At 32.9% G+C, this 23,324-nt stretch overlaps 2 protein-coding genes and 1 pseudogene across 4 annotated transcripts; 2 read left to right on the forward strand and 1 right to left on the reverse strand.

Moving 5' to 3' along the window:
* The first annotated feature begins 3,426 nt into the window (after positions 1 to 3,426).
* On the forward strand, positions 3,427 to 7,236 carry LOC131652213 (pyruvate dehydrogenase E1 component subunit beta-3, chloroplastic-like). Of its 3 annotated transcripts, none has more exons than XM_058922018.1 (5): positions 3,427 to 3,690; positions 3,797 to 3,906; positions 4,012 to 4,052; positions 4,585 to 5,596; positions 7,127 to 7,236. In XM_058922018.1, exons 1-4 carry the CDS (start codon positions 3,615 to 3,617, stop codon positions 5,555 to 5,557), a joined length of 1,200 nt encoding a protein of 399 aa, XP_058778001.1. In that variant the 5' UTR covers positions 3,427 to 3,614; the 3' UTR covers positions 5,558 to 5,596; positions 7,127 to 7,236. The 3 variants fall into 3 exon arrangements, with proteins under 3 accessions (XP_058778001.1, XP_058778000.1, XP_058777999.1); XM_058922017.1 differs by lacking the exon at positions 7,127 to 7,236 and adding an exon at positions 5,676 to 5,893; XM_058922016.1 differs by lacking the exon at positions 7,127 to 7,236 and having other exon boundaries at positions 4,585 to 5,893.
* LOC131652215 (glycolate oxidase 1-like) lies at positions 5,460 to 9,692 on the forward strand (annotated as a pseudogene).
* An 11,129-nt stretch (positions 9,693 to 20,821) lies between these two features.
* LOC131650152 (protein TIFY 5A-like) lies at positions 20,822 to 23,284 on the reverse strand. The gene is made up of 3 exons (XM_058919881.1): positions 23,217 to 23,284; positions 23,041 to 23,137; positions 20,822 to 21,040 (listed from the first exon to the last, which is right to left on the reverse strand). The coding sequence occupies exons 1-3, from the start codon at positions 23,282 to 23,284 to the stop codon at positions 20,822 to 20,824; spliced, it is 384 nt and encodes a 127-aa protein (XP_058775864.1).
* Positions 23,285 to 23,324: the final 40 nt, after the last annotated feature.

A 23,324-nucleotide genomic window follows, 5' to 3' on the forward strand; every position in this document is an offset into this window, starting at 1 on the left:
TTCTTTACTCAATGGCAAGGGATTTTCTATGGACTACGAGAAACATGCCTCTTAGTGACACGTTTGTTTTCTTGATTGTTTCCAAGGCTTCAGGGATTCCCTTGTCTCGTAGAGGAATTATGTATGGTAGCAGAGTGTATTTGTTTTGTGGAGGTTGTTTAGAAAATAGGGGAGCACCTTCGATCTATATCGGGGATCTATGGATGGTGGAGGAGGTACAAGAATTCTACGGGATGATTATACGATTAATTAATTTTGACATGTCATTTTTTATATGTTACTTATTGAGTTTTATACGATTTGAGACAATTAACAAATTTAGTTTTAATACTAATATTTCTCTTTTTCCTGTAATGTCCTTAATTAATAATTATTTCATTAAATATTCTCTCTATATTATAAATAGTTAAAAACATTATAAACAAATTTATAATTAATGTTGCATTGAGTTTTAAAAGTGACAAGTGAGCAATAACATTTTTTAATAAACGTGACAAGTAATAAGGAACATGGGAATACTATAATTATAAAGTTATTTAAATATTAATTAAATTTTTAATTGATTTTTTTTTACAATTTAAACACGGCCCTTATTAAAAGAATATCAAATAAAAATTCAACAATACAAAAATCTTCAACTTGAAGATAAAATTTAGTTGCTTAATTCAGTTTTAGTAGATTCATTTTGTCAAGTTATTTCTAAAGTATCTATTCAGATTACACCCCAGTGTTTAATTTTAATCCCAAATAATTTTTTAATTCTTTTAGCATATAATTAAAATAAGAAAATTACCTTAACAATATAAAATTAGAGTCCTAATTGCTAAACATGTTTTTTTTATTTATAATTAAAATTATAAACCCTAAAAAATGCATTGGGTTGTGTCCTAGTTGCGTCACGCTTTGCAATTTAAAATGAATTCTTGTCTTGGTAGATAGTTGAGATAGCGTAAATGTGCTTGTGGCGGGCCACAGTGGTGTTTGGGTGACGAGTTGCGGCGTTGTCATCAACCAATGCACTACGATTTGTATGTTTTTATAGTTTTTGTTGACCAAATGACTCTAAATACAAGAAAGATGGGGGATTGTGTTGGTTTAAAATCAAAGTTCCATAATAGAAATTTGATTTATAAAATGTTTAAATTGATTTTATAAAACAAATAAATATTAAGCAGCACAATATTTAAATAGAGGATATTATAGAGATAAAGAGAAAGAAGTGCAACGGAAAGTAATAAAGAAAAGAAAGATAAAGAGATAAAAGAAAAGAGAAATGTACCACAAATTTAAACAGGTTCGAGTTAACTACTTGTCCTACTTTTATCCCCAAGAGTTTTCTGTTAAGAGTTCAACTAAGTTGAAATGTGAGATTTTGATAGGTTATGTTACGAAACTTCTTACTACCAACCAAAAAATTTTAACTGGCTTTTCTTATGGACCAACCAGAGTTTTTACCATCAAGTTTTTCATAGACTTAACTCAATATAAACATAGATTTTACCAATCTAATCTCGAGAACTAAACAAAAAATTTCAAGGGTTAATCTTCTATTAAGCTCATGAACCAAAAAAATAACTTCTTACAAAGATACTGTATATTTCAAGAGAAACTTGCATATTTCACAATAATTATAGATATGCTTCTTAGCTTTCCAATGTATGGTCAATATTTTGGCCAAAGTAACTTGCACATTTGACAATCATACCGTCTGAAATGTACCTTTAGTTCATCATAATAGTCTGTAAGTATGCTTCTTAGGTTTCTAACACATGGTCACAAGCTTCAACTAGACAATCATAACTCAAGATATGGTTTGCATAGTGACTAAGGATAAAGTTAAGATTAAACCCAAAATTTACTTCATAAAATCACTAGAATCCAATTAAGATCCAAAATTTATATATATAAAAAAAAATTAGACAGGTATTATACATGATAAACACTAGGGGTGTTCAAATCCAAACCAATCCAAATTAAAACCGCAAACCGATCTAAAAAAACTGAAAACCGCAAAAAACCGAAGTTTATTGGATGTGTTTGGATGCCATTTTGTGAGAACCGCACGGTTCGGATCGGATTTCGGATAGATTTTTCAAAATCGATCCAAACCAAACCGAACCGCATATATATGTATTTTGTACTTATTTATTTTTTATTAATATGATGTGTTACATAAATTTATTATTATATGATAATTAATTTTTTATCTTATATATTAGCTTAATTTAATCTATTTATTTTTATTATTTCAACTATAATCGAACATTTTCATTTTATATTAACTTTTAATATACTATGTGATATATATTATATCAAATTTATGATTTATTAGTATTTTTATAATATTAATAAAAATATAATTTATAATTTGGATATCCAAAAACCGATCCAAATTAAACCGCATTAAATTGGATCGGATTGGATTGGATTTTTTTAACATATCATCCAAAATCGAACCAAACCGCAAGTAAATTTATTTTTGGATCGGATGAGTTTTTGTCTTAAAACCGATCCAAACCAAACCGCGAACACCCCTAATAAACACTCAATAATAATAAAATGTTACAAAAATATACCGATAGTAAATATTTATGGTGTATTCAACAACTTCACAAAATATCTTACAATTATACTATGCACAAAACGAGTTTTAAAAATTATCTTTACTACCATTGAAAGTTTTATTTTAAAAAAATTAAAAGAGTATTATTCTCAAATGATCATCAGGTACACTTAACATCGAAATATGTTTGAAAGATTACATCTACTAATCTACAACCAATAAAGTTTTCATAAAATTGTCACAAAAAATAAAAGAATTTTAGAAAAAAGAAAAATAGAAAGAAAAACCGTCCACAAACCTAAAAGATCAATTGGGCCAGATTCAATTAAACCCAAAAATCCAAAGCCCACAAAAAAGGAGGTGCCATTAGAATTTGAATCCACTTAGGCCACCAATAATATACATACATGGAAACAATGCAATTCAACGAGACAATTTAAAAAAGAGCTATGCTATATGTTGCGAAGAATTTGCTCACGAAATTTTACGAATACGCTTTTATATTACATTTTTGTGAATTTACTTCTTTAATAATTTTCATTTTACATACTTTTTTTTATATGATTATAATTAGATAGAATGGAAATAATAAAAAAGATTATGTGTTCTATAAAGATAAACTCCACCGTCATAGCTCATTCTAATTGCTAGCCTATGAAGTACTAAAAGCTAGATCACTTTATCTCATATCTAATACGTAAACATTTTAAATATTGATGATGCATTTGAAAATCACACTTGTTCTTTAAATATTTGTTTTGATATATACATCATTTTGAAAACAGAGATTTTAAAAACAGAGGTTAATTAATTAAATAATACAAGTGATGCATGCATATAATACATTCGTGAGAAATTCGAGATATGTTATTTCGTAACATTAAGCATTTCTCTTTAAAAAACCTTTGTAAGAACAACGGAAAAACAGAGACAGATACAATTACAGCTACAACTAACTCTTCCTTAATTTCTCCGCCCACTTTTCCTCTTATATTCATACTCTTTTTCTTCAACCCTTCATTTCCATTCCTCTTTTTCTTCTCTGATCCAAATGGTTACGCTTTTTCAAGGATTAGGAGCTGTTACTCCTTTATCTCCTTCCAATTCCTCTCGTAGATCCCTCTCAGGTTTGCGTAGATTTAGGGTTTTTTTATTGTTCGGTTCAGTTTCGTGTTTCCGGGTTAGTGTTATTGACCGAGAATTTTGTTTGTTTCATTTTGTAACTGATTTCAGAGAGTAAAAGTAGCGTTTTTGTTGTCAGATCTGATGCAAAGGCAAACCAGGTTTTGAAGTCAGGCGGTACTACTCGGAAGAGTGAGTTGTTGATTCCTAATGCAGTTGCTGTAAGTTATCTCATCACTCCTATTTCGTTACACTTATTGTTTTTTGAGGTTTGGTTTCCAATTGTGTTTGTAATCAATTGTGTTTTTGTTGTTTTTTGTTTATAGACACAAGGAAGTAGTTCTGTTGCTTCTGCATCTAAACCTGGGTATGTCTTTTCCTACTATCACTTGATGTTGTTTTGTTATGTCAATTTAATTGTTTTTGTTTTTTTGACAAGTAAAAATGAGATGAACCTTTTTTGAGGTTTGGTCGTTGTTGTAATGAAATATAGAACCAATTAGTGATATATCACAAGAATAATAGATATCTCTGCTTACTGTATCTTGTAAAATTTGGATAGAAAGCCCTTTAACTGCTTTCAACAAACAACTTAAGCTGTTGTTGTGGCTGGTTCATGACACGGTAGTATTAGATCATTTGTGAATGTGACTAAGTGGTCATGCATTCAGACTGTTTTCATTTTCTGAGTGAATGGTCATGCCACAGCTTTTGGTGGAATGTTAGATATAAGACCATTCATGTGCTTCTTTACCCTTTAGGCTTTAGCACAGGCACAACATTCCAGGGTAGTTGGTTCATGCATATTCAGTGCTGGCATGTTTTTTCTCTCTTATTGGTAACATTGATTGAATATTTAGGACCGATAACAATGACATTCATCGGATGTTTATTTTTAGGCATGAACTTCTCCTTTTTGAAGCTCTACGCGAAGGTTTGGAGGAAGAAATGGAAAGGGATGCAACTGTTTGTGTCATGGGTGAAGACGTAGGTCATTATGGAGGATCTTACAAAGTGACTAGAAACCTGGCTGAAAAGTTCGGTGATCTCAGAGTTTTGGACACCCCTATTGCTGAGAACGCCTTCACAGGTATGGGCATTGGAGCTGCCATGACTGGTCTTAGGCCAATCATCGAGGGCATGAACATGGGATTTCTACTTCTTGCATTTAACCAAATCTCTAACAACTGTGGCATGCTTCATTACACATCCGGAGGCCAGTTTAAAATTCCAGTTGTCATTCGTGGGCCCGGCGGAGTCGGACGACAACTTGGAGCAGAACACTCGCAGCGGCTGGAGTCTTACTTTCAATCAATCCCTGGTATTCAGATGGTGGCTTGCTCAACACCTTACAACGCCAAGGGCTTGATGAAAGCCGCAATTCGAAGCGACAACCCTGTGATACTTTTCGAGCATGTTTTGCTTTATAACCTCAAGGAAAGAATCCCAGATGAAGAGTATGTATTGTCACTTGAAGAAGCCGAGATGGTTAGGCCCGGAGAGCATGTCACAATACTAACCTATTCAAGGATGAGGTATCATGTCATGCAAGCTGCCAAGACATTGGTGAACAAAGGGTATGACCCTGAAGTCATTGATATCAGGTCTTTGAAACCATTTGATCTTCACACAATTGGAAATTCAATTAAGAAGACGCATCGGGTGCTCATAGTGGAGGAGTGCATGCGAACAGGTGGAATTGGTGCTAGTCTCACAGCTGCCATCACTGAAAATTTCCATGACTATTTGGATGCTCCTATTATATGTTTATCATCTCAGGATGTGCCGACTCCATATGCCGGAACTTTGGAGGAATGGACCGTGGTCCAACCTGCTCAAATTGTGACTGCAGTTGAACAACTCTGCCAGTGATAACTGCCAAAACAAGCTTAGTTGAGATATGGTTTTTCGGTAAATCTTGTGTTTGTTTACTTAAAATAGAGTATTCATCATGATATTTTAATTTCTGAAATCCTTTGCATTTTTTTAGATTCATCAAGTGAGCCCTATAACTGGACAATAATTTTAATGGATGCTGAAGTTGTCTGTTCAACCACTATTTTCACTTTTTTTTTTGTTTTTAGTTCACTTGTATTGTTGTATGGATGTAACAGGTTATTTTATAGAATTTTGAATACTATGTTCAATCAAATTTTGTATTGTTATGTGTAGCTTTGGTGTCTGTTTGATACCTTGATTTTAGTCTAACGTCATCTTCAAAAACCAAATAAAGTTCAACATCTATCACTATGTTCTATCACTTTGGATTTCAAGCTAACAATTTACTGATTAAACGAAATACTATTAATTACAATGCATCATTGTTGTTGAGTTTGGATTTCCATAGGTGGAATTTACAATATGATGTTCTAGGGACTAACCAAAGGATTGATCGATCAAATGAAGTTATTTTTTCAGCTTATAAACTCTTCATAAGATTTTTAGATCTTTAGCCATGAACAAGATCCCAGCGTTCTAACTTCCCTCAAATTTTTGTTTTACTCCCTTCAACTTTGTACCAATAGTAAAAAAAATGACATTGACATTTCAACTTCCTTTTTTCTCTTCATTGGTCGTTCTTCATGTAGTAGAATCGGACCTACCTTATCGGAGTTCCATATCCAGATCTAGAAGGAGAGAGAGATTCTTCTGGCATCAATACCAACTACAACAAAAGACAATGAACTAATAATGAACAAATGCGGATGAGTAATCTTAATATCAATTGAAGTAAAGACAATTAGAGCTTTGGTACAACATGTTAATTCTCCCTATTAATGTGTTGTTTTTCGAATTAAAGTGGTAGAGAAAACACCAACAAACCATGACACAATGCTCTTTTGATGGTGCCCATGTTTGTTAAAATTCTTCAATTAGCCATCTTTTGCGTTGAATAGAGGAGAAGCACAAGTTTGTATTATCCAATGGTCTCTACTCAGATATGAGACTTGCATTGTCTATTTTGAGGGTTCTATTGTTGTCCTGATGGAAATCATGAGAGCTAGGGTATTTCTTGCTCCACCCTCTCCTCAAAACAAAGGTCTGTGATCCCTTCGTCTTATATTTCGTTTTGTTTTCGTTTTTCTTTATTTATTCCACGTTATTTCTAGCCGTAATGATTGTACCTATGTATCTATGTTGGATCATACTTTTGTACAATATTAATTAACACCGCACATCAATTGGAAAAATAGCTGGAACTGAGTTAGGTATTGATCTATGTAGCACTCAACATATGTGTGTCCGTGTCTGAGAGTCAGTGTCATGTATGTGTTTCTGTTTCATAGATATTAATTGTGATTTGATCCATGTCCGATATGTGTCAATGTCGTGTGTGTCTGTGTTTCATAGATATTAATTGTGATATGATGATGTTATAGAACTTTTTTAAATATTCGAATGAATTCATGTTGTTTAGTCACCGTGTTTTACTCACCTCAGGAAGATGGATTTGATAACTAATGTGAGCGAGTTTGAAGCAATTGCAAAACAAAAATTGCCAAAGATGATTTATGACTACTATGCATCAGGGGCAGAAGACCAATGGACATTGAAAGAGAATCGAAATGCATTCTCAAGGATTCTGTAATCTACTTAGTTTCCTAACAGCTGATTTTGTTTTATTTTTATGTGCCAAAGCCTTTGGGTTCTGTTAAATCCCTTATTTCAGTATCTATGTTTACGGAAAACAGGTTCAGGCCGCGAATTCTTAGGGATGTAAGCAAGATAGACTTGACAACAAATGTATTAGGCTTTGATATATCAATGCCTATCATGATTGCTCCTACAGCTATGCAAAAGATGGCTCACCCTGAAGGTATATAATACCATTAAATCCATTGTATCATGTATTTTATTGACAGTACTTTCTTATAGCATAAAGCTATACATTATGCATTCTTCCCATACAGAAACTTCTAAACTGAAACAAATTTTGCAATTTTCGTGTAGGAGAATATGCTACTGCTAGGGCAGCATCAGCTGCTGGCACAATCATGGTGTGATTTCCATCATATTTGTTCTCTAATTTAGTTTTGTTCCCAAACATCGACTGTATTTTTTTCCCTTGTAACTTATATAATTGAATCTCTCTCCAATCCTCCATGCACCAGTTATACATATTACATAATTAGTTTCTTGCTGATTGTTTCATTGACCTTTTTGTTACAGACATTATCCTCGTGGGCTACTTCCAGTGTTGAGGAAGTTGCTTCAACTGGACCTGGCATTCGCTTTTTCCAACTCTACGTGAGTAGATTGCCCTCATTTCTTATTTCATGATTTTTCCCCCCTGTAATGTAATGTGTCTGTCACATGTCTCTCTTGCTGCAATTACACAAGTAATGATCTCAATTATATTGTTTTATAACTTAATTCGATGTTATTTTATTTTATTCTTTTAGGTACTTAAAGACAGGAATGTGGTTACTCAGCTTGTGAGAAGAGCTGAATCTTCCGGTTTCAAGGCAATTGCGCTTACAGTAGACACTCCAATTCTTGGTCGTAGGGAAGCTGATATTAAAAACAGGTTGAATATCATTAATTTGAACAATCTTTCTACAAAATTTAACATAGTTCAACATAGTTGAACTGATGAATCTTATGTTTTAAGATGTATATGCCAATGGCTTGTTCTTGTACAGATTTACAATGCCACCACACCTTATCTTGAAAAACTATGAAGGATTGGATCTTGGAAAGCTGGATAAGGTTTGTTTGTGATTAGTATGTATTCAGAAATTAGATAGCTTTTTCCATTCCTGATCGTCGTACTTTTTCAATTTTCGGTTTGAAATCAATCATTTAGAAGACTAATGATTCTGGTCTAGCCTCTTATGTTGCTGGCCAAGATGACCGGTCACTCAACTGGAAGGTAACTTACATCTTTCACATATGCATGTTAGATTTCCTTGTCTGTGACAATATTGTATATGGAAGTAATTAATACTACGGTCAACCTTATTGCAGGATGTGAAATGGCTTCAAACAATCACCTCATTGCCAATTTTAGTGAAGGGTGTAATTACATCTGAAGATAGTAAGCTTCTTACAGTAACAACTATATTCTGATGCTATGCTTTCTTCCTCCATTTCATCTTTGTTCTTATCACTCTTGAATTTAATTCAGTAATTCTATTCTAATAATGTAGCAAAGTTAGCTATACAAGCGGGAGTTTCTGGAATCATTGTTTCCAATCACGGTGCTCGCCAACTTGACTATGTGCCTGCAACTTATGGCTTTAGAAGAGGTACAAGTTTGTTTCCTTTTCTTTTTTTTGTCCTGGTTTCCCAACTTTGTTAACATATTGCAAATATTGTTGTTATTAGTTTCCCAGCTTTGTTAATCTCTTAGTGATATGTGGAAATACTACTTTATTACAGTCACATTATACTCCCAACTCTTGCATGTATTTTACTAAGGTTTTTTTGTTGCTTGCTTTGAATAGGTTGTGAAAGCAGCAGGCGGAAAAATTCCGGTTTTTCTGGATGGCGGAGTCCGTAGAGGGACAGATGTTTTTAAAGCATTGGCCCTTGGAGCATCCGGTGTATTTGTAAGTATATGATTCTTTTACAACCATGATAGAAAAATTAAACATCAATTAGAGATATAAAATTTTACAAATGACCTTTCTTCCATAATGACACATATACCAGATTGGAAGACCTGTGGTATTCTCATTGGCTGCTGATGGCGAAGCTGGTGTAAGGAAAGTACTTGAGATTCTTCATGACGAGTTTCAGCTAACTATGGCGTTATGTGGTTGTCGCTCACTCAAGGAGATAACTCGTGATCATGTTGTCACAGAGTGGGACCGCCCAAGAATTGATCCTAGGTTATAAAATGACAGAACACCATGCTGGAGCTTCTGATAATAATAGGAATATTTTAGAGTATCATTTGTTCTTATCTCATTCTTCAATGGAAAACTTAGTTTTGCATTATAAGCCATGCGTGATCCATAAGAAACTGCTACTTTCAATAATAATTATGAACTCCTTTTCAAAATGCATTTAGACTTGCGTTATTTGTAGTTATTCCTCTTTTATCCATGTCTTTTTTGTTAAACAGTATAAAATATCTCTGGGTCAAGTAAATAGAAATACACATTCCTAAAAGAAACATGAGATGGTTGTTGCAAATATAATTATATGCAGAGGCTTCTGGGCAGCAATGTAACAACTCCAAGAAAAAAATTTATACTGATTCAATATCTCATGCTAGATTGGCAAATCTCTCTGTTCCCTTGGGAATTAGTCCTGGTGCAATCCCTTTCACTTGGATTGGTAGCCCTTTGGTTGAGAGCTTGGTGACACCTAGATTCACTCATCACTAGCTCAATGCAGATGTGGTTGATATAGTGAATAAAGGTACATGGTTTATCCCTGGTGTCATCAGAGAGAGATGTTAACCTTGTGGAGCAGATTAATAATGGAGAAACTCCTATGATGGTTACTTGTCAGCCAAGAAAGCTTTCCTACTCTTAAAATCAGCTGCTCTTTTGTTGCCTTGGTCTATATTGATATGGTGCAGGTCCATTCCTCCATCTCATTCTTTTGTCCTAAGGAGATTGATGCATAGGAGGATCCTCACTGATGAAAACTTGTGGAGTAGAGGATGGATCATTGTCTCTGGTTGTGTTCTATGTTATACTGATTATGAATCATCTCAGCACTTGTTTCTCCACCGCTTCTTTGCTAATTTTCTATGGTCTTAGTTTGGAATTTTAATCAACCTTAATATGAATCATCTCAACCACTTGATCGATGGGAGTTTAACCACATGAACTCCTCTTTGCATGGTCATTCCTTTTGGCTCCACTGATGCCAAAAATTAGAAGTAACGTCAAGGCGAAAGATATCAAGGAGTTCTAAACAAAAATCATCCTTCCCTTGTCCTTGTGCTACATTACAGCGAACTAGCTTTTGCATCAGACATATATGATCAGAGTAGAACCAAAATTATACTTGGATTATTGATGTTGGGTTCCTGATGTGGTGTTGCATGTCTTTGATGTGGCGGATCTCGAGAGATAGATCTACGATGTTAGCTCTACAACCCTTAAGTCAGTTAATTAGTCCAAAAAATAATAAAATAAAATATGAAAAGTATGAGTCTACCTTAGTCTTATGACAAAGTTTATATTTTTTAATTTGTGTGCAAAAAACTTAAACGACACTCTTTTTTTTTAATCAAAGAAAACAAAAGAGAACAAGACGATCGCAAGGATCCAGCCCTCAAAAGAAGACAAAATAAACTAAAGGATCATCATGTGTCCTAAGTTTCTTATTATACCACCCCCATTAACAATCATATCTACGATGTCTGCAATTTTATTCTTATCTACAACATTATCGTAACAAATATCATCGCGGTATCGCCAAATGCCATATATTGTCTATGTAGCAGCGTAGCTAGTTTCAAGACAGAAGCTCTCCACCCTTTACCTTTGGTACTATTACTCAACCATATCAATTCCTCATCCTAAGGGTGCTGGTATGATTAACTTGAATCCATTCTAGGACTTTTACCCAAATGTTTCTTGTATCAGGGCATACAAACAGCAGTCAATTAATAGATTCATCAGCTTTTGCACAGATACAACATTTATTATCAGAGATTATACCTAGTCGGTAGAGTCGTTGTCTCGTAGCCAATCTATCATGGCAAGCAAGCCACATAGTCATCAAAGCCCTCGGTCTAGAATCATTAAAACTGAATAAAATTTTCCAAATCACTGGCGGGTGTCTTTACACATCAGTTTGTATACATCTTTCATCTTGAACTTATCACTATTCATCATTTGTTCCCAAACTTGTCGGATATCGTCCAGAAGGACCCTTTGCTTGAGTATGGTCTTCATAATCCAGGAGTTATGACTTTTGATACCCACATCCATCAGGTTCATGTGTCTTAGATAATAAGCATGGACTCATTTAACTCGTAAATTCTCGGACTTACCACTGAGATTCCACAATGATTTCAGCATAGTCATTTTATTCCAAATTTTAAGATCAATGATATCTAGCCCTCCATAGTCCCTAGGTTTACACGCCTTATCCCAGGCAACCAGACTTTTCCTACTGATATCATATCCACCTGTCCATGGGAATGATCTACGGATAACTTCAATTTTGTGAATAACAAACTTAGGAATAGGAAAACATTGCATCCAATAGGTCGTAACCGTAAAATTAACACTTTTAATAAGTTACACTCGCCCTGCATAACTAAGAAGTTTAGTATTGCATTGCTTAATTCTACTCACAATCTTATCAATCGAAGACATGTAATGGTGAACGAATAGTTTCTTACAGGTCAAAGGAACTTACTGATACTTAAAGGGGAGAGGTCCCTCTTCAAAGGTAGTAAGATTCATAATATCCTGCCTAGTGCTCATATTCACTCCACCAAAATAAATTCTACATTTCGCCGGGATAAGCTTAAGGCCAGTGGATGCAGAGAAAACGGTAAAAACTCTCATCATAAAATCAACCAACATATAATCTTCTCTCGAGAACAAAATAGAAGGGGAGAAATAGAATCTCCTTGTCTGAGACCCCGCTTAGCCTGAAAAACGACACTCATTTTAAAACAGGAAAATTCTTGTTTTTATAAGATTAATTTAATAAAAATATAATATTTTATGATAGAATTATTACATTTTTAATATGTGTACAACAACTTTAAACCACTCTCATTTAAAAAAAAAAAAACTTATAAAGAAATTCCTTAATAATATTTTTTTGGAAGGAAACTGACCATTATAATTAAAGACAAATAAAGAAATACATTTTATTTTTTTACATAAAATATATAATTTGTCATAAAAAAAATAAAAAAATTTAAGTGTTCATAACTATCATTCATGATTCATGATGATGATGATGATGTATATAAGTATAAAATTATTAATTTAATTGAATTCGATGCACCTCGTCTCTTTTTAATGTCATTGACATTATTTTATATTGTGGAGAACTCGTGAGTGTTTGAAACATTACAAAATTGTCTTAAAGATGAATTTTCCATGTGTTGAAAATTGAAATTCGATGTTGATTGTGACAAGTTGAAAGTGTTGTATAGCAGCTGACAGCGAGGCTATGCCATTAGAAATCACTAATTCAACGTGTTCTATAGTGGAAGGAAATGTGCCACACACGATTAAGCATTCATAATCAGAAAATGTAATTGAATCAGTTCAAACAAAAATTGAAATTGCGCATTTCGTATCCAACCTTCTTTACGAGAATCGATGATCTTTAGTGACTCCTTTGGTGAGTTTTCAGTTACTTCTTCATTTCCAAATCTAACGACTAGATTCAGTGCCATTCAAAATTGTTGGAATTAGACTTTCAAACCTTTGAGTAATTTCTCATCGTTAAAGATGAGAATGAAGAAAAATAAGAACAAAAGTAGGATTAAGATTTGCGGGAATTAAAAGAGAAGAAGAAAGTATTTTCTGTAGAGTTTCTCTCTGCCCACAATAGGTAGAAATTCTGTTATTCACTTGCAACTGCAACCTCTGTGAATACAGATTAATGACTTGATTACAAATAATGAGGGTTACTCCCAATTTATAGATTTAGGTTAGCTTTCTTCCTAAGCCAAAGCCAAAAACTATAAAAGTCCAAAATACATATTTTTGAACTAAATCAAATCAAATCTATTTTAAATTTAAATCAAATCTATCTAGATCTAAAACAAATTTATGTGTAACAAACTGTTATACACTATTTGTGTAACAAATTGTTACACACTATTTGTGTAACAAACTGTTACACACTTCGACACAAGGAATTATAATTTAACACACCACCTAATTCATTGTGTCTAAGATATCTATGTTCATCATAGCTCTTAGTCTTTTGAATACTTTGACTTGCAATCTGATTCTCTGTTCTGCAGTGTTCCAACTTCATCTTCTGTTGTGACCATCAGCAACATCTCTTCTTCTTCTTCTTCTTCTTGTTGTTTTGCAAACTTTGCGTCACTTTCTTGATTCTTATTCATTTCTGGACACTTTGTAGAATAGTGACCATACTTCTGACAATTAAAACATTGTATGTGACTTTTGTCAGGCTTTCGACCACCACCTCTTCCTGTACCTGCAGCACCACCTCTTTGGTTGCTTTGGTATGAGGATTTTTTCTGATTCGACCAATTTCTTTCTTGCTGACTTCGACCAGTCGAATTGGTGTAGCCACTTCTACCTTTATTTTCATTCCAACTTCCTTTGCCTTTGTTTGCCGACTGAGCCTGCAAAGCCACATCACTCTTCGACTTGCTTGTTGTTCTTTCAATCATTCGTTATTCATGAGATTCAAGCATCCCTTGAAGCTCTTCTTTTGTCAATTTCGACAAATCTTTCGATTCCTCTATGGCTACCACTATGTGGTCGAACTTAGGGACAACGACCTCAAGATCTTTGAGACAACAACTCTTGTTGTTAATACTTCTCCACATATCTTGATTTGATTCACTAGTTTCGTAACCCTAGTGAATAAATCAATTATGCTTTCGCTATCTTCCATCTGAAGCAATTCATATGTTCTCTTGTGAGTTTGTAACCTCACCTCTTTCACCTTTTTTGCACCTCCGAAAGATTTTTCAAGAATCTCCCAAGTTTTCTTTGAAGATTCTATATCACTAACCTTTTCAAAATTATCTAGACTCAGACATTGATGGATTATAAAAAGAGCTTTATAATCTTTTTTCTTCAATTCTTTATGTGCAGCCTTTTGTTCCTCCTTTGCACCTTCTGCAAGCGGTTCTATCCCTTCTTTTACAAGATCCCAAAGATCTTGACAACAGAATACAATTTTCATCTACTTGCACCAATTCTCATAGTTATCTCCTTTCAGAATTAGTAGTGTTGCTGGAAAATGCCCATTCGGATGATTCATTGCCATCGCCATTCTTCTTGCCTTGAATCGATTAACCGGAGCTCTAGATACCAGATGATAGAATTAGACTCTCAAATCTTTGAGTAATTCCTTATCGTTAAAGATGGCAATGAAGAAAAATAAGAACAAAAGTAGGATTAGGGTTTGCGGAAATTAAAAGAGAAGAAGAAAGTATTTTCTGCATAGTTTCTCTCTGCCCACAATCTGTGGAAATTCTGTATTCACTTGCAACTGCAACTTCTGTGAATACAGATTAATGACTTGATTACAAATAATGAGGGTTACTCCCTATTTATAGATTTAGGTTAGCTTTCTCCCTAAGCCAAAGCCCAAACCTATAAAAGCCCAAAATATCTATTTTGAAACTAAATCAAATCTAATCTATTTTAAATCTAAATCAAATCTATCTAGATCTAAAACAAATTTATGTGTAACAAACTGTTACACACTATTTGTGTAACAAACTATTACATACTTCGACACAAAATTAAATCTTTTTGACACAAGGAATTATAATTTAACAAAAATAAACTATAATTTATTTATAATTCAGAAATTAAAATCATAGTATATATATATATATATATATATATATATATATATATATATATATATATATATATAAGACAAAATGGATGTCGAAGAATCAACATTACTATGATAAGTAGATAAAAAAGAAACAGTATACACAATCCGGAAATTCACTTAAAATCTTTGAAAACACAATAAGCAAAACAATAAAGAAATCTGAATTTAGAGAGACACTCACGCATCATGTGCACAATCTAATAAACACACGTAGGGGTGCAAAATCAAATTACCTAAAAATGTGAAATGTGAAATGACAAGCACCAAATTTAGATTTTGAAAATGGTGAATAAATTCAACAGCCAACGCAGTAACGAGTTCATTAACCAACAATACACTAACAAATTGTAACAAGCGATCACGACCATTTCTATTCAAACAAGTTAAGACATCAAAATTGAAGACAAAGAAGAAATTATCAATCCATCTCATATAAGCATTTGAAGAGCTAACAAAGATAATGTGAATCGATGAATGATTCATCAAGCACAATAACGACATAATTTGATTAGGCAACCATATCTAAATCAGTTTGAAACGAAACGAGAAACGGTAATTCGCGTCCAAACCAGAATCTAGGGGTGTTCATATGTTCGGGAAAATTCAAACTAAACTGAAATCCAAACCAAATCATAGTGTTTGGGTCGGGCATTTTTTTAGTTCGAGAAAAAACTTAATCAAACCAATGAAATCCAATGTTAATTGGTTCGGACATCGGTTTTGCAAAATTCTATCCGCGAGCCTGTCTACCTGAACCAATCGTAATTTTTTTGCAACTAAAACATTTTCATTAAGCTGAATTGGCAACGATAGAAACAACTTGGGCAATACTAGGAAGACACCCCAACCAAATGTTAGATCCTACAGTTTTGGCCAAATTAGCCATGTGATGAGCATCCACAGGAAAACATCTGCTCAAGAACATAACTGAAGCAATTTAAAAACTACCTAGCAAAGACCTATAATCCAACGCAATATGATCAAGATTTGCTCAAGCTAAAATAGAGTGTATGCAATGCAAGGTGTTGAGAGAGTCGAATTGAATGAGCACCTCTTCAAAACTCCAATATTTCAGCAAACTAAGGCACCATCTAATGGCAAACATAACCGTTGTACAAGATTCAACATAAAATATCTCCTTTGCGCAAGCTACAACAACATGTTTATGCTCTTGGTCTTTGACAACGCAACCGAAAGTGATTCCCTCCCCTTTCATCGTGCCAGAATCCACCTAAACCACATAAACTCCTTTAGGAATAGACAAAACAAGAGGGACTTGGCCTTGATTCTCCATGCTGCTAATAAGTTGGCTCTCTTTGGAAGCATCTGTCACACATTGCAAAGTAACACCTACCACCTCTGCTGGATCCACCATCTTCTTGTTGTAAAGAACATCGCTTATAGCTGTCCAGATCTTCCATAAGGTAGTGATCAAAAGTTGAACACAAAGTTTCTCCTTGGAACTAATAACAGATAGCAACTAGTCCAAATCATAATTAGTATAATATATATATATATATAATTTTTTTTATTGAACTAGTATAAGGTATTCAAGTTCAATAAGAACAAATTGAAATTCTATTTGTGATATTCACAACCTATATGGAAAAACGAAAAAAAAATTAAGGATTTTATATTATTTTGAAAAATTAGTTGATATAAATTAGAATTTTAAAAAAATATATTTTTGAACATTTGTTTCTAATGTATCCGATCAGTCTAACTCAAACCAACCTGTTGTTTATTGGTTTGGTTCGGTTTGTGTTTTATTGTAAAAATTTGCAAATTGAATCCAAATTAATCCATATATTTTTAATCGGTTTGGGCATCGGATTCTCTCAAAACCGAACTAAACCGAATCGTGAACACGCATACCAGAATCGACATACTTCCATGTGTATCCATAAACAACCACTGGCTTTTGTTGAAAGATGAAAATACCACTAATGATAACGAAGATACCAGTTTTCGATTTGGTCACAACAAAATATGGATGAGAACAAATCTGACCCACTCCCTGAAAATCAATAGCTGCGAGAATAACAGACCATTAAAACAGAGGAGAGAACTGCCATTTTTAGGCACCTTCCAAGAACCTTGACAACGCTTGAAGCTGTTGAAAAGAGACCACTAGCGCGGCGCTGACTATTCTGGAGCCTAGCCAAAAACTACATCAACGAATGGAAATTTGAATTTGAGGAAGAGGGAAAAGGTGCGTGGATAGAGAAAAGTCAGAGAAGAAAAGGGTTATATACATGTGTGTATAAAGTTGAACATTAAATGATTTAACAATGTGTTTAAAAATATTTTAAAATAATATTTTATGGTTTTTGAGTTGCTTGAAATTATTAATAATTGACTCAAAATTAATATTTGTAGCAATTTCTCTTTCATATTAATTGCCATGTTATTTTTTAAAAGATCAACTTTCATTTTGCTTCTTAATCTTACTTTGATAGTTTTTATTGCTAAAAAGACCTTTCAAAAGTGGTGGTAGATAAAAAGAGTGTCGAGACAAAGTAGAGCGGTTTATCAATCAAGTAGTAAATTTTCTTTTTTTTAGTTACAATTAAAGATATAAGTTTGGAATAGTTGATAAAAGATTTAGTCTTGGTGCTTGACAAATGTCATTAGTAAAATGTCCAAGTTAAAATTGTAAATTAATCCTCTCTTCCTCATTGAAATTCATAGGACAATAGTTTTCAATTAGAGTGCAGATAATATCAAAGATTCTTACCCACTATCCACTCTTATAAAGGTGACTTAATCACGGGAGAAACAATGATCCATGGGAAAATTCAATGTCCCAATCGATTGGATGAATAAAATAATCGATTATTCTGGTCCATTTTGGTAAGTTTGGATAGAGTGTCGTTCCCAGTCATTAAGACTCTGTCATAATTGATTGTACAACCATTTAGGATTTTTACAATTGATTGGCTTAAGGTTCTAATCAATTGGGTTGCTAAAAAATGATTTTAAAAGGAAGCTGAAGGTATCCTAATCAACTAGATTGACTTGAAAACATTTTTAAGAGATTTTTATAGATAAAAAAGAGACTTAGAGAGAGAGAGAGAGAGAGAGAGAGAGAGAGAGAGAGAGAGAGAGAGAGAGAGAGAGAGAGAGAGAGAGAGAGAGAGAGAGAGAGAGAGAGAGAGAGAGAGAGAGAGTGTGATAATCTTTAGACTATTTTTGTAGGTTTGGTTAATTTGGGATTCAACAAAGGTCATTGTTTTATCTAAGTTGATACTTTTGGATAAAGTCCCCACTCATCAAAATCTTTTCTAGCGTTGAATTATTAGGAAAGTAAAATATGTTATTTCTCTTTATTATATACTCACTTTTTTTAATAGTACAAAAATATTAAGAAAATTAACTACATAAAAGGAATGCAAGGAAAGAAAGTAAAAAAGTAAAAAAGTAAATATAAAAAAAAAAAGACAAGGCGTAAAATAAGTCAAACTTTCATCTCACCAAAGGGAAATCGACCTAACATGGGCTCTTGCGCTCCGAACCTCCCTAATAGTTGGAGCATATGTAGCACTCACCAAGAGAGGTAGGACGATAGAAGTATTTTTCATTTGTTGAACTGTTTTGTAACATTTCATTTTGTTTACAATCTAACAATAGACAGGTTAGAAAGAAAAATACCAAAAATCTATTCAAGGAAAAAGTGGCTATCTGTCATGTAGCTTTCCAAAAATGATTTGCCTAGCCTCTTTCGAGCTGACGTCCATAAGCAAACATGTCTCTTGGACCACTTCCCCCGTTTCCTCGTTGCCACATCAGAGGGGACAACATCGTTGACGTAACTGAGACCATCAAAGAAAGATATCAATTGCCTTTTTAGGTAAATCTTCTCTTTAGACAGATAATCCAATTTATAAACATAAGACCAAAAATCGGCTAAGAAATGGCTTTGACACTGGAACTTGGAGAACTTGTCAGAACATTGATAGGGCGACTCGGGATCTATGGTACAGATGTTGGTATGAGTCGCCACGTTAAGCGGAGTAACCAGGAAGTATCGATCTTTGAAATGCTTCACGATCTTCGAGTAGACCTCAAACATCTTGTTATATTTCTTGAGAGATATCAGACCTTGGCCCCATGCCAAGTTAGCAGAACTGTGTTGAATCTTAAAGGGATGTATAAGTTTAAAGATGTACAAGACAATGTCCTCACTCTATAAAATAAGAATAAGGGCTTGAGGGACAGCAGTTATGGATCATTTGTAAGACCCATAACAAAAGGTCTAATAGCGAACATCTAGTAAGCAAGTGCACAAAGCAGATAATTCGGTCCTTCGACGTATCATTCATCGTTCAATTCAATCAAATGGTTGTTCGCACAATATGCCACATCACATGTGAGCGGTTTCAATCGTCCTTGATATATAAAAGTAAAATTCATCATTTCAAATATTCAAATTCATTCTCACTCTCGCATTACTCATACTTCTCTCACTGACCTGAGGGCTATAGTGCTGCCAACCTTGCAGGCTTGGTCAACCCCCTCTCAATCGTACTGAAAACTTACTCCACCAATCCAAGATTTTATCTCATCTCGTCACTACACATTTTTGATTTTCTAACGAAACAAAACACAAAGTAAATGGGTCCCTAACAACCCCCACATGTGTGTGTGTGTGTGTGTGTGTGTGTGTGTGTATATATATATATAAATTGACAAGTATGGGTGTTCGTGAGCCGGAACGGTTCGGTTTTGAGAGAATTCGATGCCCAAACCGATCAAAAATATATTATATATAAATTGACAAGTATGGGTGTTCGTGAGCCGGAACGGTTCGGTTTTGAGAGAATTCGATGCCCAAACCGATCAAAAATATATTGATTTGTTTAGATTAGATTTTCATATTTTTCTATAAAACACAAACCAAATCGAGAAATAATTGGTTGGTTTGTGTTTGATTGATCGGATACATTAGAAACAAATGTGCAAAAATATTTTTAAAAAATATTTAATTTACATCAACTAATTTTCCATAATAATATAAATTCTTAATTTTTTCGTTTATTCATATAAGTTTTGAATGTCACAAATGGCATTTCATTTTTTTTCTTAAGCTGAATATTTTATATTAGTTTCCATGATAATGATGATATAAATTATATGAATTAATATGGTTGATTAGGTAGGCGGACTGACAGGTAGAATTTTAAAAATCCGTTCTTCATATAGGTTATGAATGTCACATATGTCGTTTCATTTTTCTTCTTCTTTCAGTCGAATAATTTATACTAGTTACCATGACAATGATAATATATATTATAATTTTAAAAAATCCATTACCCGAACCAATTAACATCGAGTTTCATTGGTTTGGTTCGATTTTTATCGGACTAAAAATGTTCGACTCAAACACCATAATTTGTTTTGGATTCCGATTTAGTTCGAATTTGCCCAAACCAATGAACAAACCTGCTAAAAAGAAAAGCTAATTAAACATTAAAAAAAATGCAAATTTCACAGCAGTGCAAGAGATGTTTGATGTACAATCCTAAATAATTTACAAGCAGTTGACAATTTGACATGGCAGTACCCTTTATGGAAAGACATACATATAGTACTCTAACACTCTAAATTAAACCAAAATTTCCAATTGTAGATGATCTTAACTAATCAATTTTGCTCATTAAAATGGTAAGGTGATGCTTCTTGAATCCGATTTTTCCTCTTTTGGAGAAACCTCTGCAGTGATTTTTTCATGGAAAGAGAAGTTCCAGGGCTATACAAGTTACTAGTAAATATTGCTGGTGAAGATGGCTCTGAAAACGATCCAGTTGGTGTCCTCACTCTTTCCTCCATTTCTTTATTTGCTAGCATTAAAATTGACCTGGCCTGCATCCAATTCATATTACCCCACTTAATTCCTATTATAATTCAAATAATAATTGATTACGAGTCTTGTGATCATATTACAACACGTGAAAACTCATTTGCTAAACTATACTTATCCAAAAAAAATTGCTAAAATAAATTATTAATAATAGTGGGCCAAGCTATAACCTAATGATGATGGTATTATTTATTATTGAGAAATACATTGACAAAATAAAGTTGAGTCCAATTTTTTAGGTCAACAAATGTGTGTGCAATGCATATGTAAATTTGGCCAACTATCACTTCCAACAAGGACACTTCAGATATAGACCTCCACTTACTACTTTTTAAATCTTTAGTTTATCTTGAAATTGCTTATCAACAAATTGTTTTTAGTTCCAATAAGGTATTTGTCCTTTATTACTAGTACGAAGATTATTATTTTTCTCTCACTAGTATTTTAGGGTATATATAATATATATATATATATATATATATATATATATATATATATATATATATATATATATATATATATATATATATATATATATATATACTCATAATTTACATTTACTATCATAAATGAATCTATATTACCAAATAAAAAGCATGTCCAAAAAGAAAGAAAAAAAAAGGTGGAAAGCAAAATGGGAAGATAAAGTCTTAAAAAATTTAACACGACTATGATTATTTATACATGATTAAAAAACTTAGTATGTTCTTTTACTTTAAATGAATTTAATTAACTTTATTTTTATAAATATATAATTCATTCTCATTTTATTTATTTTTAAAGTAAATATTTTTTTTTAAATTAATAACATATTGAATTTTTAAAACAATAGAGATATATACAACTATTTTTTTTAGGTTCCATCCATTTGACAGGTTAAATTTTTAAAATAATAATATAAAGTTTTCAAAAAATTATAAATTGATAGTTCCCTCCACTTGTGTAATAAAAGATTAATTATCAAATTTATCTAGTAATAGTGAAAATACCAATAAAATCCTACTGAAAAAATAAGATTCAAATCCAAAAGGTGTTACAAGGTCTATGAAAGGTTAATTAAGATTTTAAAAAAGTCTGCAGTTATGTAAAACTTTTGTGATTTTAATTGGTATAGGTGTTACGACACTGATTAAGGGTGTATATGGGTAGGTTTGAGTTGATTTCGACAACCCAATAGTACTCAATCCATATAATACTATAGTTTTGGTGAGGTAAAATAACCACCCGCTACATCAATGAGCTGATTTGCACAAATTCAGTAATTTTCAGGTTGGATTGGACAGTGAGTTGCTCAAATAATTTTTTTCTTTTATTAATATTAAATTACTAAATGATGAGTATCATTTTTTTTTCATAAAAGTTATTCAACATTTCCTATCTTCATAAAAAAAATTAAAAAAATTAGATAACCTATTTTTACTATTTTTTAACATCATAAAATAATAAATGATAACATCAACTTGTAAAGATTTTCATAAAATACTAGCAACAAACTAAACTTATGTGACATAAAATCGTATTAACATCAAAATAACTAAAGAGTGAAATATCCAAAATTAGTTAAAATCATAGTTCACTAAAATAGTAAATATTCAAGAGAATAAATTGCAACAAATAAGTTATTATTCATCAAAATCATTTAAATTGTTGAAATAAATGTTTTATTAATATATCAGTGAGTTTTTTGGATTGAGTCTGGTTCTATCCGAAACCCAAATTTTTTAGTGGGTTTTTTAGTTTTTAAATTCATATCCACCAAACTACCCAATCCAACCCATTTTTATGGATTGACCCAACTCATGGACACCTTTCACACTTATTCCAGTTGTTTTGTTGTAGTGTAAATTAACCACAACTTAAGAGTATCACGATTCAGCGATATAGTTCCGACATTTTTTAAAACCTTATTTCGATGATATGAACTTTGTGGTTGCTTAGAGTATAGAAACCTGGTGGTTAATTTAAATAAAGAAAAAAACAGTATCCAACGAAAGTCACCGACCTGATTCTCAGTGGCATCAGAAACGCAAACCTTGCCATCATAGACAATGGTCAAAGGCCGGTGCTGCTGCGGTTGATATTGCGATTCTTCTGCCACTCTGCATTAAACAAAAACCTAATTAAGAACCGAATGAACATAAAGTTAAACAAGAGAAAAGAGATTGAAAAGATGGTTACGAGGTAGGAAAATTGGAAGTAATGGAAGGAGTGAAAAGGCCAAGTTCCAGATTCAAATTCTTCTTCATGTTGTGGACAGAGAGAAAGATTTAAGAAAGCCTTAGAGCT

Source organism: Vicia villosa, linkage group LG2 (genome assembly GCF_029867415.1).
Source record: "Vicia villosa cultivar HV-30 ecotype Madison, WI linkage group LG2, Vvil1.0, whole genome shotgun sequence".
In the NCBI taxonomy this organism is placed as follows: domain Eukaryota; kingdom Viridiplantae; phylum Streptophyta; class Magnoliopsida; order Fabales; family Fabaceae; genus Vicia; species Vicia villosa.